The sequence below is a fragment of the Necator americanus genome, chromosome IV (genome assembly GCF_031761385.1).
Source record: "Necator americanus strain Aroian chromosome IV, whole genome shotgun sequence".
Lineage (NCBI taxonomy): Eukaryota > Metazoa > Nematoda > Chromadorea > Rhabditida > Ancylostomatidae > Necator > Necator americanus.
The window spans coordinates 20,319,926-20,333,815 of record NC_087374.1 but is presented as its reverse complement, the minus strand read 5'-3'; the positions used below and the strand labels follow the sequence as shown (position 1 = coordinate 20,333,815).

At 42.5% G+C, this 13,890-nt stretch overlaps 3 protein-coding genes across 5 annotated transcripts; 2 read left to right on the top strand and 1 right to left on the bottom strand.

Moving 5' to 3' along the window:
* Positions 1–1,184: 1,184 nt before the first annotated feature.
* Positions 1,185–4,566, bottom strand: RB195_002070 (uncharacterized protein; the record flags this gene model as incomplete). Of its 2 annotated transcripts, XM_064199139.1 has the most annotated exons (7): positions 1,185–1,259; positions 2,565–2,723; positions 2,879–2,965; positions 3,024–3,179; positions 3,969–4,148; positions 4,318–4,416; positions 4,507–4,566. In XM_064199139.1, 7 exons carry the CDS (start codon positions 4,564–4,566, stop codon positions 1,185–1,187), a joined length of 816 nt encoding a protein of 271 aa, XP_064055020.1. The 2 variants fall into 2 exon arrangements, with proteins under 2 accessions (XP_064055020.1, XP_013305230.1); XM_013449776.1 differs by lacking the exon at positions 1,185–1,259 and having other exon boundaries at positions 2,490–2,723.
* Positions 4,567–5,973: 1,407 nt separating this feature from the next.
* Positions 5,974–12,370, top strand: RB195_002069 (uncharacterized protein; the record flags this gene model as incomplete). Of its 2 annotated transcripts, XM_064199138.1 has the most annotated exons (5): positions 5,974–6,043; positions 8,150–8,334; positions 9,254–9,426; positions 9,495–10,076; positions 10,186–10,738. In XM_064199138.1, the coding sequence occupies 5 exons, from the start codon at positions 5,974–5,976 to the stop codon at positions 10,736–10,738; spliced, it is 1,563 nt and encodes a 520-aa protein (XP_064055019.1). The 2 variants fall into 2 exon arrangements, with proteins under 2 accessions (XP_064055019.1, XP_064055017.1); XM_064199137.1 differs by lacking the exons at positions 5,974–6,043; positions 8,150–8,334; positions 9,254–9,426 and adding an exon at positions 11,122–12,370 and having other exon boundaries at positions 9,469–10,142; positions 10,186–10,506.
* On the top strand, positions 10,780–12,370 carry RB195_002068 (uncharacterized protein; the record flags this gene model as incomplete). The annotated part of the gene is made up of 2 exons (XM_064199136.1): positions 10,780–10,932; positions 11,024–12,370. 2 exons carry the CDS (start codon positions 10,780–10,782, stop codon positions 12,368–12,370), a joined length of 1,500 nt encoding a protein of 499 aa, XP_064055018.1.
* Positions 12,371–13,890: the final 1,520 nt, after the last annotated feature.

Below are 13,890 nucleotides of genomic sequence, written 5' to 3'. Positions count from 1 at the left end.
AAAAGCGTGAAACGTCTGAATGGGCTGTGATTGAATGCAAGACAATGCGGAGACTCGCCGAATAAGCTTCGCCTGCAATTCAAAAACTCAGAAGAGCGGCAAAAATTCGTTATTGGTGAGAGGAGCTGCTCTTTGGATAGGCTGCTTCCTGTGCTCTACATCTTTACAATCAGCTCGATCAATCAATCATTTTTAGTTCACACCCTAGCATATATGAGAATGAAAGGGATGAAAAAGTGTAAAGGGTATTGAAAGTCCGCTAAAAATGCGTCAAAGCGTTCGACTTCAATTCGGAACTGTTCTGAGGTTTTATGAACGCATATTTGGTTTACACAATGACTCAAAGGGGCTGTTACAATGTTGCAGGAAAGGTTTGTATACCTTCATAAGAAAGCTTGCTTCTAGGAAAATTAATGCTAATACTCCTCTTTCTTCATCTTTGGTAGTACTATTAATCCTCCCAAAAGCAATCTATCTTACAGAAAAGCTTTGGACTTCCAAAAGATTTAAACCTGCAAAATTATCAAAACATATGCTCTGAAAAGAGTCAGTAATAGCGGTATGGAGCAATAATATGATTAATTTCAATGAGATGGCTTTAGCTTTAGGCGGGCCTTCTCTCTGCATACCCACACTGAGACCTCACAAGTTTGCCTCGCGTCTAGTGGAATTCGCCTCCTACTGGATTAAAAAAAGGACGAAAATCAATTTTTGCAGCTGAGAATGGTTCTATTCAGAAGCAGCATCAGCATGGTTATCCAAATCGAGTAATATCAGAGAAATCCTGAAAAAGATTTTTATATGCACAGAAGGCGACCAAATATAGAAAATCTGGCAACTCATTACAACGAAAACACAATGGGAAGGAAAGCAGAGCGACTACTCGAATAAGGCAAGCGAAGCGAATCTCATAAATAAAGCTTAGATTAAAGACAATTAATTTGACGAAACAAATAAAAATAAAAAAAGAAAACCCGGAACCTAAGCGAATGTAAAATTCGTGCAGTTGAAATAAGTATGAGTCTAATAAAAAAGAGGCTAACTGTGTTATTTATAAAGTAAGTCCACACAAATTAATTGTTCCCCTATAAATTCCTAGAAAAATCACCTTTTTCGATTCAATTTCAGAAAAGAGATTTAAGATTGAACCACCATAATTGTGTCAACGACGGTTCCTCTCTGCATTACATAGCACATTCAAGTCCTCCAACCTGGTGAGCAGATGCATTCAGGCCCAAATTAGGCAGAGGAATCTTGTGCTGAAAGAAACAAGCCTTTGAAGGTGAAAAATATTCAGAGAGTTCACCTCTAATTGTTAGATGGAGCTCAAAACACTATCGTAACACACTTTTGAGCAGTACAACAAAGAAAATGTTGATAAAGGAGAATATTCCGCTTAGTAAGATAGATCCTTTTTGCTGGAAAGAAGAACCCATGCCGATTTGTTTTCTCGCTTACACAAAATGGTTTCACAGCAATTAAGAAGGCAGGATTCGGATACAAGAAAGAGCAGACACAAATTTTGGACCCAAGTAATTCGTGCATACTGAAAGGACTGCTGTTTAGTCCCAGGTTAACTCTTTTTTAACCAAAGAACGAGAAGCATCAAAAGAGGGGAAGAAAGCTTGGCCAGCTTTCGAAAGAAGCAACTGGTGCGAGAATGTTTTCTTTTTCTACCAGAATAAAGCAAAGGTAGAGACAGGGGGAGAAAAGCTGTAGACCGCCTTCAATTTCCAGGAACGTAGTTGACCTCGTTCTCTAATGCTTTTCATCTCATGTTCACCATGTCGATTTCCCCCATTTCAATCCAATCGATCTGATGAAGGACTGCATCAGAGGCATTGATTTTAGGGGAAAAAATCCCGTTACTTTCAAAGAACTTCGAAGCCTATCATGCTTTTGCACTAGATCACCAGAGTGATGAAGTAACCCGTACTACCAGTTTCTAATGTGTTCTTTACTTCGGAACTGCTACAAAGGATACAAGTACGACAACAAACCCGAGCTGTTCCAAACAACTTAGCCAAATCCTCCAATCATGAATACGCTGATGGATCAAAAGGAGGATACCAAATGTCACTAGGTGGATTTCGCATTTACCTCACGGAAACCTACCTCTCGTTAGAACATATTTCGGAATAGCTCGCGCTGAAAACATCTCACTTGATGATACCCTAAGTAGTTTTGGACCCAGAAATGGGCATAACACTCCCCAGACTTTTTTATCCTACCCCCTTATGTATTCCCGAAAAAATCTCAAGATGAGAAGTTCTCAAGGGGTTTTTAACATCTGCAGTAAAATAATTAATTTTTAGTTCACTGCACCTCAATAAAATGAAACGTAGAGATCAGTTTATATGAACACCGAACAATTAGTATTAGTAGGGTTCCAGAACAACCTGGGAACATGTAAAAACTCGACAAATGTTCAAATTACAATACAATCAGCTGAACTACAGGAGTTCCGATAATAAAAAGAGGGAGGTGAGTTAGTCCATGTTATCATCATCATCTATCTTAGGAGCCAAGTAGAACCGCAAATGTCCATGTTGTTGACTGCTTGCCTTGCCATCTTCTGTCAAAGGATATTCGATCACAATCGGAACGTCGTTGCACAGTGAAATGCGAACACGGCTTGAAAGAGATGTGGCCTTGGTGAACTGGTTCATGTACTTGATCGAGAAGTTCACATTTACTGGATCTGTTACTTCTAAGGTAATTGCCTGAAGAAAGGAAATCCTGAATTTTCACGCATAAAAAGCTAGCACGAATTCTTGAACACAAACAGTAGTTCATGTTCTAGTTAAGCCCCACATGAAAAACATAAAGGAGTTCCATCATAGACTTTTTAATTTTTCTTTTTCAACGATGTTCTTACCTCATCTTCGCTATCAGCACTGCTATTTGGCGAGTAAGTGATTACGGATTGACCGGTGTCACCCTTGCCAGTAAAGACAATACCAGCCTGTAATTTATCAGACATCCACTACAAATTTTTTTCGCAACCAATTTTCCAACTATACCTTAGTAGCAGTGATATTAAGAGAATCACTGAACATTGAAATATCTTTGCAAGTCTTCTGGAACTCTGAGGACGGCATTTCACAAACTACTGCATAGTCTTGCTCTGGTATGCCAAGGTGTTCGCTGTCAATATCCATCATTTTCACAGTCACATCCTGTAAAATGTTTTCTTCTAGACACCAATGATGAAAAACTTACCACATCCAGTTTCAGGTTTCACCAATATCCATTTTGGATGCGCTTCTCAAGGTCATAAACAGGGTTATTCGAAACTAGCTGTGGCTAATGAGTTTTTGAAAAATCTCACATGTCAAAAAGCAAAAAACCACTTCTACATGGATAAACAAAGAAGTATCAAACAGTTAGCAAGAATTCTAACAGTGCATTACAGACGGAAAAAGACCGTTACTGATTACCACATTACGACTATTGTAAGATATACGAGACCGATCTCTTCAAACACTTCCACTTGGGCGACGACTGGTATATTCATTACTATTCTTACCACATTAAGTACTTATTTACTGTTATATACTATCATTATATTCATCAATTATTTCCAACTTCTCGTTCATTACAGCAAATATAAACAAGCAAACCAATCCTAATAATTAGATCTCCAACTTCAAGATGTCCTGTTGCAGTTAGGTAACGTTATAATTATGTTCAACTTCACCACCGGCATCAATTCTGATTGTTTTTTTCAGGGCGGAATATTCTAGAATGCAGGGTTTTTTTTACAATAACGAAACGCATGAATATACAGGAAGAGAGCACCATTAGAACCGTTAGAATTAATGGATCAATGATGCGTTATTGCATTGTATTTCGAAGAGATTAGATCTCATTCAGCTAATTCCATAGAATGTGTACCATTCATGGTTTCGCTGCCCTTTCTGCTGTATAGCAATTGTTGATGTTAGCAATTCCACGATAATACCCACCTGAGTCTTATCTCTCTTCGTATCAGCAAATGTGAATGTGATACTGTCACTATCACCCTCCTCGTATTTGATCATGCAGGTGTCATCATTATTGGCACATTTTAGCGCTTTCGACATGTTCGCCAATGACATACCCAGATTGATCGTTCGATCGCATCGGTATGTGTCAAACAACCCGACCTAAAAAAGGATTCCTTCAGCCATACATTCGTTTGACGGTCTAAGCAGCTCTAAACAAATACAACTAGCCTACAGTATGCTTTACAGTTTATCCATAGGTAGACAAACTTCTACGTATCCAACTTCACACAACTTCAGTAATGTTCTACAAATGTAAGTAGGGTCTTACCTCAAGCTTCAATGAAACGAGCGCCACGTGAGACGAGTCCATAGCTTGAAGGCACATTGCCGACTCAGAACAGTCAAAAGGAGCATCAGTAACAAGATCCTACAACGAACGATAAGTGATGTAAACCTGCCTTGCTAGTAAAACCTTTAAATGAAAAACAAAAATACTACAAAAAAAAGTAGAACCAACCTTTATCGACTCAATTATTTTCTTAAGAAGGGCAGCATTTGCGAGTTTGGCTTCAAACATAGCGAGACGGGGTTAGTACCTGAAATAGAGCAAAACTACTGAGAAAGCAGAAATACAATAGAAAAGCATTAACGATGCGCAGAACGAACGCTTTTAAAGCGCAAAGCGAGGATTAAACGCACAGTCACGAATCCCCCATCGAAATGTTGGGAATTCTTACTTCTTCCCTTCTCCCGAAGCTAAACCCAAATGCCACTGTTACTAACAGAAAACAAAAACGAGAAGACAGAAATATAAAAATACCGCGCTCGTCATGATGCAGACAAACGAGGATAAACAAGCAGAGAATTCGAGTACGCCGTTTTCGCGCGCACACGCCTTTTTCCCGCGTTCATTTTTCGCATCGGGTTTGAAAACGAAAACTGGGCACGCTATTTACACGTACTACCAACAGATGGTCATCATAGTTCCGGACTATCTCCTCCGGCAATACTCCCATCTAAGAGTACGTCATCTCATTGAGTCAAGGACAGTAAATAAGACCTCTGGCATCGTTTCCACTGCGTATAGCTCTTGCAGCTCTTCTGCGCATAATAATCGAATGTAAAGAAATCCATATGTGCGTACTTTCGATTGCGCTTGAACGGACAACTCGGAACTGCCTTTCACATTCAGTGCACAGAATCTTTTAGTCAAAAACACACTTTGCTTCTCCAGAAAACACTGTAATCTTATGGATTGACCTCTGATAGAGTTTAATGCGTCTCATAGAAAAGAAAGGAGGATTCAGATTAAAGGTCTAAGACTCTAATAAAATGACGTGAAGCACGGTGCAGTTGCGTAAGCGCCTGCGATGGAGCGTAGCAGTAAGAATCTACGGGAGACTCTTACTGACACAATTCTGCTTTCGCGACGGTACCACCTCGATTCCAACCGCTATCTCCTCCGCGCCGCTTCGGGCTCAGCTGCTTGCTCAACTGCAACCACTGCATGTCGTTTTGACCCTACTATAGGATACATCAATTGTGTTGAGCGCATCAACGCTCAAAAATTTAGTCTCCAGATATAAGGAGTACACAACAAAGGCTGATTATCCTACCGTAGACGAAGAGAGCTACGAAAAATGTAGGTCAGAAATTACGCTCTTAAAGAGCGTTATCAGGCAGATTAGAGAAGGCAGAGAAAATCTGCAAAAACTGTACAATGAAATAAGGGGCGAGCACAAAAACTGTAAAAATAAAGAAGAAAGATTTAATGCTCGAAATAGAACAAATTAAGAAAGATGAATCTCAATTGCGTTGTTAAATAGCCATAGCAGAGGCAAGTGACCTCATATTCATGTTAACAGCACGAAGAGACGAAAGCAGTTGCATTTGGATAGAATGAGTGTAAACTCTGGTACACCACCCGCTGAACAAGAGGTAAAAACCAAAATACAGATGAGGTAGAAACGCAACAAAATGACAGATGACACAAAATGATGACGGCGAACAAAATAGCAAGCGATATGAGAGTGAACCGAGCACATCACAATCAGGTTTGCCAAATTCAGTCGATTTCGAACAGAATCAAACAGAACAATTTCGTTATCGATCGATTAAACCTCCACAAGCATCTCTACCGAAATTTCTCGGAGATGCTGAAGAGTTCGCCGAATACTGAGCGATTTTCGAGACACTAGTTAACAAAAGCAAAGAGCTAGATGTCATAGAAAAAATACTGCTACTCAGGGAAAGTTTGAGAGGCAGAGCCCAGACTGCCATAAAAGGCATAAAACTAATTCCAGAAAACTACAACTGGATCATAAAAACACTGCAGGAAACATACTGCAATAAAACCACAAATAGGTCTCAAATAGTGCAAAAACTGGTTAATATGAGACCAGCAAACAACTCTTCAGATAGTTGTTTAGCTGTTTTTAATCAAACTGAAGTTTTGGTCAGTCAAATGATGTCGGCAGGATATGATGTACAAATACCTGTGACCCAGTATGGTGCGAAACCATCATAGCAAAGTTCCCACAGGACATCATAAGACCTGTTCCAATGTCTGGCCAAGCACTCGAGTACAAACAGTCGAGGACCTCCTGAGGCAAATAAAGAAAGAAGTTGCCGCAAAAGATTATATCGAAAACACAAAAATAAACAATAAACAGTAAAGTAAGTACTTCAAAAGAGAAGTACATCAGTCAGTGACCTTTAGCCAATGAGTGGTGCTTATTTTGCCAGAAGGGCCATCATGCACCAATTTTGTGCGGAATAGTGACTGACCAGAACAGTCGGCGCAGAATAATAAAAGATGATAACAGATGCTGGAAATGCTGTTCACCTAACCATGCCAACTTTCATTGTCAAAAACCAGACTGGTTCCAATGCGCACAAAAGCGCAATCCTAGTTTATGCTTCAATAAGGAAACAAAGCAACATGCAAATCAAGTCAAAGAAATATAAATGGTCAGAATAACGTAAGATCGATACACGTGCCGAATCGCGACCGGAAAAATCCGTCACAACGACGGAAGAAAAGTGACGTCGAATAATACTCACACGGGTACGGAAGAACTACCCTCAGATTCAGAACCAACAAATAACGCAACCCAGTTAGTTTTAATGACAAGTGAAGGGAACATTTGGAATTGAGGTAACAAGAAATTTGAGAAAGTGCTCTTTTTTTCTGGGGCACAGAAAACAGTGACTGAAGAATCACTAGTCGAACGTTTTGGCCTTCCTCGAGAGAAAACTGGAATAAGCACTATGTCCGGAATTGGTGGACATACTGAGCGCTTCAAAAGTCACATACATATGATAATTGGTACAGCCTTCGGTGAAGTGATCAACATGAAAATCCAAACTAAAGCTGTGATAACAAGTGGTTTTCCAAGCGTCAATCTAAGTCCAAATGACATCGGATTTCTCAAAGAGAACAATGTTTGTATAACAAACGCGAAACTCAGAGGAGAACACAACGAACAAACCCCACATGTTTTGGTAGGATTAGACTATTATCATGAGTTATTATCTGGTCTTTCTCACCTAATAAAGACCCTCAGTGGTGTCCACATCGCAAAGGCCATATTTGGACCTGCGATATACGGAAAAAGAGCTGTTCATACAGAGAACAAAACAGATACTCTGTTGTGCTATTAATTCACTGCTGTACAGGAAAGCAGCGAACAAGACACAATTCTCAACACCAGATCGCTTAAAAAATGTGATACAGATGTCATCACAAAACTTCTTCTACTTCCCATTGATTTATTGCAAGGAAACATTACGTATTCTAACCCAAATGGAAGTGCATTGCATGAACAAATAGATCACGAACATGATTCAATGCTCATTGAAATAGAAAAACAAGAGTTTGAAGAGGAAACAGCTAGAGAAAATTGGCCCTGCGGCAAAGTAGTGGAGGTCATGACCTCTGCTGATGGCTTAATAAGCTCAGCAAAACTCATGCTAAATCAGCGGATCATTCAACGTCCACTCAACAAAATTCTCCCTCTAGAAATACGTAGTTGCGCAAAAGATCAAGACCAGAACAGTGGCAATACAGTCTCTGAGGAACCTTCAACAAGCAAGAAAAGACAACTTGACTCGCGCATCTAAGCAGGAATTGGCCACAATTTCCTGCTTTGCTCTTCCAGAAGACTGCAGCCGCCCGCCAAGCGGCCATATAAGAAGTAAGCACTATCTCAACGCCAACCGTCATCAACAAGCCATCAGCAAGCCACCAGCCGTCATCAACGCACCTGAACCAAGCCGAACTCTCAAACCACCATCAGCAGTTCGCTATCGAGAAGCCACTATCAACTCAACGTCAGCCACCCACGTCACTCCACAAACTCCGCAACAGTCGGGCCGTACGAAGGAAAAGATTTGTCGAACTAGAATTTGTTTTCGTAATTTATTACTTTGTGCTATTGTCGCCCGCGGCAGTGTCATCGACCCCGATGATATATAAGGGGCGTGGTATAAAGTACCGCTCGCTGTTATGGTTATTTTCGTGACATAACGAGTTGTACCGTCCAAGAATGCGGCAGACAACGCTTTGCCCACTCATTACTTCGCTCACATTATTCTCTGCCTAACGTATAATAAATACATTCCACTGAACCACCGTTTCGGTCTGTTCAATTACTGTAATAAAACCCCTGGGTCTCTAGTCACCCACTTATATAGTAGGATGATGGATCAAACCATAAAAAAGTTTTAATTGCGCGTCCTAATGGAAGAAACGCGTTTGCTCAGTAAAAAAAAAAGATGTAGGTCTAAGAAAGCAGCAGTGCCGGACAGGGTCAAGCGAGTGATGGGATTTTCCCATCAGGGAGTCGTAAAGGATTGCAAGGTGGGGGGTCGTAAGAGAGATGGTCGTAAACGAGTGAGAAGTGGAGCTGTAGGTGAACGGAACATACCATGATTATAATGAAAAATATTAAATAATATTAATCAATCAGATGTGTTACAAAATATTATATTAAACTAAGAAATGCTTCTAATTACATACACTACAAAATATTATCCTCCACAACGGTTTACCGCCTCATAGTGGCGTGGAGGTGACACTGGGCGTCGAACTGCGATGCACAGCGGAGGTTCGTCCTCCGGCAGGGTCTCCCAAGCTGAGAAGGAGTTCGACATATCCGACATTCCGACTTCTCGGAATCGGAAGCCTAGCTAAGAGTAGACCACTGCTTAGATTCACCACCGTCTTGGCAAAATGTCGCAAGGTGGTTCCCTGATCCATATAGGTTGGGCGACGACCTGTGGTGAAAGCTAAGCTCGCCGTGGCATGGCTGCTCAGTTTGGGGAAAAGTCTTCTTGCAACTCCAGCATATACACTGCCTCAGTACCCTGCACACTGGGCCCTGCCGTCTCAGACGTCGGACGGTATGGCGACCGGTGAGAGGCGATCAAATCTCAGGTTGCTCAGGACGTCATTGATTCTGGACCAAGCGATACACGCATGACTCGCCATGGAGACTGTCTCAGACTGTGTACTTACAACGCGAGAACAGTTCCCACAGACGCTGACCTGCATGCCCTTCTCGGAGCTGCAGAGCGTATCAAATTTCACGTGATTGCTCTGCAGGAGACCAAGTGCAGAAGGATCGACGTACGACAGATGAATGACGGTACACTCATCATTTGTGGAGAGAAGGTTGCGTCGCGAAATGTAGGCGGTGTTGGTTTTGTTGTGCACCCATCTGTCGCCCATCTCGTCGATTCTCACGAGATTCTGTCACCTCGTCTGGCCATTTTTCGCCTCCGCCCTCTGCGCCAAAAATCCATCAGTATCATCAACTGCTATTCACCAACATCAGCAGCTGATGAATCCGAATTGGACGCGTTTTACGAGGAGCTGGAGGAAGTAGTCCGCAACGAGAAGTCCTTCTACAAATTCGTTATCGGAGACTTCAACGCAAAACTAGGAAAGGCCACAGAAGAGGAATACAGGATTGGAAGATTTGGACTAGGAGACCGGAATGAAAATGGCAATCGTCTCGCTGGGCTGTTGTCCGCCGCTCGCCTCTTTCATGGGAACTCTCTTTTCATGAAAAAAGATCATCGTCGGTGGACATGGGAATCGCCCAATGGCGCGACTTGTGCGGAGATCGACCACATACTCACCAACCGGAGGTGGTGTCTACTTGACGTCTCAGTAGTACCATCCATTTTGTAGTGGTTCTGATCACCGTCTCCTTCGTGCGAAAATACGACTTAGCCACACGATCGAAAAGAACATCTGCTATCGGCAACGAAGGAGAAAAGAAGTCGTCTACGACGATTGCGTACTCGAGGACTCCCTGTCCCAAGGTGACTGGCACATCGAGGAGGACCCAAACGTGGACTACGAGATGCTGCCCAGAGGATTACGAGCCTGTGCTGAACGTGCCTCGAAGCCCCGCACGACAAACTTGGATCGAATTTCGAAGACCACCAAGGAATTGTTGGAAAGAAGAAGGGCTTTGAGGCTTGATCCGAATGCGTCGCACACTGAGCGGTTAGTAGCAAACAAAAAGAAAAGTAGCAAACGAAAAGCGTTACAGGAGGATCTTATGAAGTACAGGCAGAAGAAGATTCTGGAAGCAGTACAAAGAAGAACAAGTCTGAAAAAGTGCCGCAGGGATCTCCGCGAATATAATATTCCGCTAGCAACCTTGCTGAGCGAAGACGGGACTCGCACGTCTTCGCTCAGCAAGGTTCTCGTTCTCGTCGTGAGATGGAAATCATAACGGAGAGGTTCTACTCGAACCTTTTCCGTTCATCAACTCCTATGTCAAGCCCAATCATCCCCACTGGTGAAGCTCCACCACGGATTCTCCCTTCGGAAGTACGAGTCGCTATCAAGAGCATGAAACCTGGCACAGCCTCCGGACCTGATTTTATATCAGCAGACTTTCTTCGGGCTGGTGGCCATCCGTTTCATGTAATCTTAGCAGCGCACATGACATCCTACCTTCAGAAAGAAAGGATCCCAGACCCAGTAGAAGACCTAGCGAACCGTTCTTATCCATAAGAAAGGTGACCGAGAGGACCTTCGGAACTACCGTCCGATATGCTTGCTGAGCGTGTTATACAAAGTATTCACCAAGATCATCCTCACCCGCATATCTAGAACGCTGGATGAAGCCCAGCCTCAAGAACAAGCTGGATTCCGCCAGGGGTTCAGCTGCTTGGACCACATCCAGACCTTGTCGAGGGTCATAGAGGTTTGCCGGGAATACCGCCTGCCCCTTGTTCTAACCTTCGTCGACTATGAGAAAGCCTTTGACAGCGTAGAAACGAATGCAATACTGTCAGCGCTGGTCGACCAACGTGTGGACACTTCGTATGTGAGGACATTAGCCAATCGCTACGATCGATGCACGACTAGGATACAGCTTTTCCACCGCCCTCTCACCATACCCATTGGAAAGGGGGTTCGACAAGGCGATACTATATCGCCGAAGCTGTTCACAGCTGCATTGCAATGGATAATGAAATCACTATCCTGGGAAGAAAGGGGCATACGTGTTGATGGAAGATTTCTTTCGAACCTTCGTTTCGCGGACGACATCGTTCTCTTTTCGAGCAGTACCAATAAAGCAGAAACGATGCTCAACGAATTGAACGAAGCAGGGAAGAGAATAGGACTACGAATAAACAGAAAGAAGACACAGTTCATGAAGAACGCCTACTGCGAGGACGGAGGAGTACAACTTGAAGGCTCCCAAATCGTGGAAACTCCGTCATACGTATACCTTGGACGTTCAATGAACATGGAAAACGACTTGAAAGAAGAACTAAATAGAAGAATGAGAGCAGCATGGGCAGCATTCGCAGCCGTCAGGGAAGCTACGGACCAACTGACGGACCAAGATCTTCGTGCCCATCTGTTCGACTCGACAGCCCTTCCAGCGCTCTGTTACGCAGCGGAGACGTGGGCAGACACCGCGGCCACGTCTAGGAAGCTACTTACTACCCACAGAGCCCTTGAGAGATGTCTCCTGAAGTTTAACCGGCGCACACAACACCTAGCCGGTTTTCGTAGCTCCGACTTAAGAGGAATGTCCCGTCTTCGCGACCCAGCGGAATATGTATCGAAAACAAAACATAGATGGGCCGGTCACATCATGAGAAGAATCGACGATAGATGGACTAAAAGAACGCTAGAGTGGATCCCAAGGGGCGCTAAACGCTCCCGAGGGAGACCGCCAACGAGATGGGGTGACATGTTCGCTACACGGATGGACCAGCTGAGAGCTCAGCTGGATACGGCTCAAGGACCTCGTCAACGTCACTCACGAAGCTTGAGAACATCTTGGATGACAATGGCGAGGGAACGAAACGAGTGGAAGAGATGCTGGAGCCCGCACGTCCAGTGAAGACGGGCCATCTAAGTATCTAAGTAAGTAGGTACAAAATATTATATTACGAAGTTTCAGAGATAGGACAGTGACATGAAACGGAGGCCTTGCACACTTCTTAGCACTGAAAAATGAATTTTGAGTTTGCTTAAACGTGTTTCAGGAGGTATAAAAAATTAGAACTAACCTTTCTGAATTTCTTTTTTTTACTTTCAGAAGCCAATATTGTTCGATTCGAGCTCTCGGAACTCTCTCTCGGCTGTTGAAAGAATGAAGAACAGTGTATGAATCTAAATAACTTAATTCTATGTCTTTAAAATAAGCTAATTTAATTCTTGTATGAAGCACTGATGAAAGCATTGATTTCTTGTGGTAAAAAAAACGCTAGAAAAAATGAAGACGCAAGGTGACAATATGTAGCGTGAGAAATAATTTATTGTTCAAGCTGGTAAGACGGTAGCGGCAACAACGATAGGTCGGTGAGCCGCCAGCTGTTAGGCATTCACGCATCATTGTCTTCTGACCAGATATAGATTTATTCTGAGATTGAGACGATCGAGCATTGACAAAATAAGCACTATGTACATAGACATCGTGGAACTGGACAAAAAAGGATGAAGAGATGAACAGCAAACAGGAAAAACGAAAAAAGGTATTAACATTTTTTCTTGACATTTGTTGCACAATTTGTGGACATTATGACAATTCACCTCTTAGGCTCGACACCAAAATTTAACGCCCAAAAAGCACAGATTCTGTGCACACTGTTGGGTGTGGGAGATCGCGAATAAATTCGTTATAAGAGAACCAAAGGAAAAAGTTGAGGTGGTTTTTAAGAGAAGGTTTGCCCGGTTATTTTGCTGTATTTTTCAACTCCTGCTATTTTTTTTGAAGTTGTTCTGAATTTTCATCTCTTTCGCAAAAATTTGCCTCAGCCGGGAGTCGAACTTGAGCGCAAGGAGAATGACCATAACACCGTACTCGAATATGACAATGTGTCCTAATAGCACAGGCGTAAGACACAAGGTATCGGGGGTCGTATTCGAGAGGGTCGTGTCCCATCACCACGCTTGACCCTGGTGCTGGATCTGTACTTGTGGGGTTACTTCGTCCATACTATTGATATTGGGAACCACGACGTGTATGGTCGTATGGGCATTAATCCAAAAAGGGTAAATGCGAATTATGTAGTAATTACAACCATATCCTCTATAGAAATCTACCTCATTTCTCGTGTGAACTTTGACCTTTATCCTTGAAGCGCTTGCAAGATAGTGTCAAATATATATAAGGATTGGAAGGTGAGGCCTTGCATCAGAAAAGAATAGCTCAAAGAGTCTTGTAGAAATTTATCACAACAAATGCATAACAATATAGGGATAACAAGTAACGAAATATATGAGAAGTATGCGAATGTAGACCTACAATGATGCGAGCATATCAACAAACAAGTGCTATTTCCTAACTAGGAATGTTCTCATGACCCATGGACTCATGCCTAACTATGAAAAAAATTGAAAAAGTAGACAAAATGATAT